The 6,000-nt window shown below is 39.1% G+C and overlaps 1 protein-coding gene across 1 annotated transcript in view; it reads right to left on the reverse strand.

Annotated features, from left to right (window-relative positions):
- LOC122543373 (R3H domain-containing protein 2) overlaps window positions 1-6,000 on the reverse strand; it is a 230,714-nt gene that overhangs the window by 45,194 nt on the left and 179,520 nt on the right. The window contains exons 11-14 of the mRNA XM_043682021.1: window positions 4,310-4,418; window positions 2,695-2,790; window positions 1,729-1,760; window positions 1,569-1,622 (exon numbers count right to left, since the gene is read on the reverse strand). Of these exons, the coding sequence (XP_043537956.1) occupies window positions 1,569-1,622; window positions 1,729-1,760; window positions 2,695-2,790; window positions 4,310-4,418 (291 nt within the window). The remainder of the gene's footprint in view (window positions 1-1,568; window positions 1,623-1,728; window positions 1,761-2,694; window positions 2,791-4,309; window positions 4,419-6,000) is intronic.

Raw genomic sequence — 6,000 nt, forward strand, 5'->3', positions numbered from 1 at the left:
TGACCAACAAGCCACTATAGTAGCCTACTTCTCACAGACTGACTAAAACACACTGCAATCATTAAAAAAAAATTCACTCAACTATGGCTGATCTCAACATAATTCTGACTTCCTATAAAATTTATATTTGCCACTTATGTGCAATACAAGATACCAAGGAGGAGAGGAAAAATAAACTATCAAGAATGTATTGGAGTCAGTTTGAGGTAAGTTATTACAACCAGATAAAGGGATCTCTTGACTACCCTCATAGACAACCTGGAACCCTCAACAAGAACACCAGAGTACAAAAGGGCACTTTCTTTCCTGATATAGTTAATTATTCAACACAAAAAAATCATCACTGTGATTTATAGATTTATAGGGATGTACAGCATGGAAACAGACCCTTCGGTCCAACTCGTCCATGCTGACCAGATATCCCAACCTAATCTAGTTCCATTTGCCGGCACCCGGCCCATATCCCTCCAAACCCTTCCTATTCGTATATCCATCCAGATGCCTTTTAAATGTTGCAATTATACCAGCCTCCACCACATCCTCTGGCAACTCATTCCACACACACACCACCCTCTGTGTGAAAAAGTTGCCCTTAGGTCCCTTTGAAATTTTTCCCCTCTCACCCTAAACCTATGCCCTCTAGTTCTGGACTCTCCGACCCCAGGGAAAAGACTTTGTCTGTTTATCCTATCCATGCCCCTCATGATTTTATCAACCTCTATAAGGTCACCCCTCAGCCTCCGACACTCCAGGGAAAACAGCCCCAGCCTGTTCAGCTTCTCCCTGTAGCTCAAATTTTCCAACCCTGGCAAATTCCTTGTAAATCTTTTCTGAACCCTTTCAAGTTTCACAAAATCCTTCCAATTGAAAGGAGACCAGAATTGCACGCAATATTCCAACAGTGGCCTAACCAATGTCCTGTACAGCTGCAACATGACCTCCCAACTCCTACACTCAATGCTCTGACCAATAAAGGAAAGCACACCAAACACCTTCTTCACTAACCTATCTACGTGCGACTCCACTTTCAACAAACTATGAACCTGCACTCCAAGGTCTCTTTTTTTTCAGCAATACTCCCTCGGACCTTACCATCAAATGTATAGGTCCTGCTAAGATTTGCTTTCCCAAAATGCAGCACCCCACATATATCTAAATTAAACTCCATCGGTCACTTCTCAGCCCATTGATCCATCTGATCAAGATCTCGGTGTATTCTGAGGTAACCTTCTTCGCTGTCCATTACACCTCCAATTTTGGTGTCATCTGCAAACTTACTAACTATACCTCCGATGTTCACATCTAAATCATTTATATAAATGACGAAAAGTACTTAAGTAAAGAAAAACTGGAAATTAATTAACCAGTTTGAAAAAAAAGAATTTGTTCAGCCAGTTTTGGCAGTATAAACTCATGTACTTTCATATAGAGACCAGCAAAGAACAAAACATTGTCAGTGAGAGAAGAGTAGATGGAACAATGACAAACACGTTGCAAAGCCATCCAATGATAAACAAGCATGCACTGGCTCTTTAAGAAGCTAGAGCTCCAAATAAATAATTGAATACCTAAAAAGCTGCCTCCTTTTTTGCAAACTAGAAGAACTGCCTTCTTTGGAGACTCTGTTGATTGTATTAGAAAGATAAATGTATTTCTAAAGGTTTGGGACATTCTTTGAATTAAAAGAATTAAACTACATGCACAAGCACCGCGCACACTGACACTGACCTGCTTTCCATCAGATAGCCATTGTAAGAAGACTGAAAGAGAAAAGAGAATATTTTACAAATCTTAAACATTGAATTACTCAAAAACCTTAAGCTTTCTTTTATGGGCGAAAAACACTCTACACACAGTATGAATCATGGCTCTCCATCACCCAAAGATCATCACTCACATGGTGAGATGGTGATGTTGTAGCAATGTTATTGGACTACTAATCCAGAGGCCCTGGCTAATGCCATCTGGGGGAATTTAAATTGAATTAATTAAAAAAAAACCTTGAACTGAAAGTTAGTCTCAAGTAATGGTGATCATTAGACTATCTTTGATTGATGTAAAAGCCCATCCTTACTTAGTCTGGAATATGTGACTCCAGACCTACAGCAATGGAGCTTACTCGTACCTGCCCTCTGAAGTGACCTAAATTTAAGAGCAGTTAGTGACAGACAACAAATGGTGTTTCTAGTGATACCTGCGATGTATCAATGATTTTTAAAATTATTCACATCAGATATTCTGCAGTTCTACGGCATGCCTTGAAAATGAGCAAAGGTCTCCTGTTGGCCTGGTCAATATTCTTCCCTCAATGAGTGCCACTAAAGGACTGAACTTATTGCTATTTACAGTTTTTCATCATGTGCAAAATGCCTTCCATGTCTGCCTGTAATAACTGTATGACAAGATAATTAATTGGATATGAAGCCCTTTGGGAGACATCAGAATGGTATGCTAAATTACCAAACATGCAAAAGCTTTGCTGGATATATTTTGGATCACCCGACTAATTCAAATTCAAATTGACAAACAAACAGGGAAAATATCTAATTTAAATTCTCATTATTGTAAATGGATTGTTAAAAATAAGGTTCCATACTCTGGTTATCATATAATCGAGATTCATTTTCATTAATTATTACTCTACAGCTTTTCAAAGTAGAATAACCACGTCACAAGTAACTACTATGGGCTTACTTCTCGAGCAAATATGCGATCTCGGACTCGCTGATACTCTTCTTCTCTTTCTTCTATCGATTTGCTCCTTCGGTCATCTCGCAAAGGGACTCTCATCTGTAATAGGGTCGAGTAGAGAAACTTTGAAACTGTCTTGTATGAAAGACTGCTTCCCAACATTTAGCTGTCAGTTCAACAAGCTAAAGAACTGCCAAAGCATAATCTTTCTGAAAAATTCATAGTTAAAAGTAGTCTGCACAAGCTGTGGCCATTAATCTATGGGTACTAAAACTTTATTTACATGGTGTAACTACCTCAATTAAATACAAAACAAAAATGAAATGACATTCATTGCTAGTTGAGCACTCTGAGAGTAATTGAGTGTGTGATTCCCAGTGCTCTATTTGTAGCAAAACCATAAATGACTCTAAATTGCCAACTAATTTCTTCTAAAACGCAGTTTTAATGCTGTGATTGTGTCTTCAGTAAGTTACCCAACGGCTATCCTTAATTTTTCTTCAGTATTCCATATGGTCTCTTTCCAGTTTTCCTCAATCAGTCCTTTTCCATCGTCTAGCTCTTCCACTACTGTCTTGCATCATTCCACTTCTGTCTGTACAATCACAGCCAGTATATCTCCAGTAGTTTTTACTCTCACTCTGCAATGCCCCAAGAACTTATCCTTGGTTCCCCCTTTCTTCATTTATATGGTACCCCTCACGGACATCATCCATAAGGACAAGATCAATTTTTAGTTACACCCTGATAACATCCAGCTCAACAACTGCCCTCAACCCTTTGTGGAGAATCAAATTCCTTCTGTTATTTCACTATCTCCAATCACCTCAGTAAACTTCACTCCATCATCACCCACTCTGTTCCGTTTGTCTAGCTAGCTGCTGAGACCATCTTTGACTGTGTGAGCTTCAAACTCGACATTTTACCCAACACTGACAAAAATCACTTTTCTCCCAGACCTCCTCAACATTATTCATCTCTACCATACTGCCCACAAAAGTTTTATTTGTGCTTTTGTCACCTGTGGACTCAATTAATTCAATATTCTCTCTTCCAATTCCATCCTCCAAAATCTCGATGTTCAAAAGATACATGAGCATTTAACATGTTCTGCAAAGTGTGCTTAAGGCGATTAATGTCAGCTTAAAGTCAACAATACAATAAATGTGTTACTAAAACGCATCTTACTTGAGAGAGAGAGAGAGAGAAAAATTTTAAAATATGTGCTGCAAATACACCAATGGCTGTTTGTAGTACAAGGGCTCATGTTTCAATGGGACCTTTGTCAAATTCTTTGCATTCACAGCATCTTCTTTGTCAATTTTGGATATAATTTTCTTCTTTGCAAAATAATATTGTCGAAAGGTTCTTGAGGTACTGCTCAAGTGGATTCTTAAAACAACTCTGTTGCATGAGATGGTAACTCGCACATGTTTTCCCACCCCATCCATTCCCTCTTATACAAGTCCCCTTACAAAGAAAGTAAGAGAGTTCTCCAAGTATATCCAACACAAGAGAGAATGATGAAACAAACAGGACAGCCATTTCACAAGGATGGAAGCATTTGTTCTTTCTTTTGCTTTACAGTAAATTACCTCCTCACGACACATGAACTCACCTGGTTGTCATCTTTGTCTAGACTCGTGTCGTCTCTTTTCAAGATAAATCTCTTTTGAAAATCCATACTCTTCTCATCTTTTATATGATCTGAAAACCTCTGTTCTGGTCTATGGTGGGATAAAATAAAGACCTTAAAATTATAAACCATCAGGTTTCAGTTAAACACTGAGAAGGTCAACCACAAATTCCCTATCCTTGTTACTCATTCCATTCCCCTCCCTAACCAAACCTGGCTAATTTATCTTACTTGACCTCAAGTCGAATTTTCAACACCATATTAGCTACTGCAGGCTCAACAGTCTGAATGCCATATCCCTGCTCCTAAGTTTCATCACAACTGCTAACCTCCAGCTCCAAAGCATTCCCAGTCTCCACCCTAATTCTTGTCCATACTTTTACTGTATTGAAATTCAGTTATTCACGAGCTCCCTTGTCCAGCCTCCCATCCATTACCGTCTGTAAATTTTACCCATTTCAAAATTATGTTAGCCAACTCCAATTCCACACCAAGTTCCACACAGCCTCTAAAATCTCTCATTTAAATGTTTGTTCTTATGTTTCAATCTCTTCATGACCTTCTGCAGCCTCCTCAAATCCCTATAACCTCCTCAGCAACCCCCAGAGATTGCTGTTTGTCTAACTCAGACCTTCTGTGCACATCAACACCCACTTCTTCATTCCACTGATGGCAGGGGTGTGCACTCACCTGACTAAGACTAGAGCACTCGAATTCCTGCCCAGGTTCCTCTACAACCCTCTCCTTTTTTTATTCCAAAGAGGATTTTAAAATTCCATCTCTTTGTCCAAACCCATAGCCACCTGTTCTAATATCTTCATTGTTCAGTATCCTTGTTTGTATGTGAGAAACAAGTTGCGATTCTAAAACAAGCCGGAGTTAAATATATCCCCATCAACACCAATTATTTTTTTAAAAAGTAAAAATTCACAGAATTGTCATTCAATAATATCCTGAATGGGGAAGAGAGGAGTAATGTCTTCAATATATTGGGAGAAAAGTATCAGTGCATCTCCTTTATTAAGTGGAAAGAATGTTTCCAATTGGAGAAGTCAAAACTAGGGGCCATATATACAAGATAGCGAACAATAAGTGCAATATGGAAATGTATTATAATTAATCATTAATTTATAATTTATTTACTCTGTGGTTAAAATGTGGGACTCATGACTACAGAAAGAGGTTGGACAAATATGTCAGAGGCTTTCAAAAGGAAAGTAGACAAGTATAGACAGGTGGAGAAATTAGACTAGCGGAGTTGCTCTTGTGGAAATCCGGCACAAACGTGATCGACCCAATGGTCTTGCTCTGTGCTGTAACCACCTGATGGTTCGACGATTAAGAGGTGCCCGTATTTGCGCAAGTCCGCCAGTAGTAGCACTGAATTTGAAAGAGAGAAGGCAAAATCGGATGCAATGGTGTTACAGTTAAATAAAGATAATTATGAGGGCATGAGAGAGGAACTGACGAAAATAGACTGGAAGCAGAGCCTAGCGGGGAAGACAGGAGAGCAAAAATGGCAAGAGTTTGTGGGTATAATTGAGGACACCGTACAGAGGTTCATCCCCAAGAAAAGAAAGATTATCCGGGGAGGGATTAGACAGCCATGGCTGACGAAGGAAGTCAGGAAATGTATCAAAGAAAAAGAGAGATCCTATAAAGTGGCCAAGAGC

Source organism: Chiloscyllium plagiosum, chromosome 43, assembly GCF_004010195.1.
Source record: "Chiloscyllium plagiosum isolate BGI_BamShark_2017 chromosome 43, ASM401019v2, whole genome shotgun sequence".
NCBI classification, from domain to species: domain Eukaryota; kingdom Metazoa; phylum Chordata; class Chondrichthyes; order Orectolobiformes; family Hemiscylliidae; genus Chiloscyllium; species Chiloscyllium plagiosum.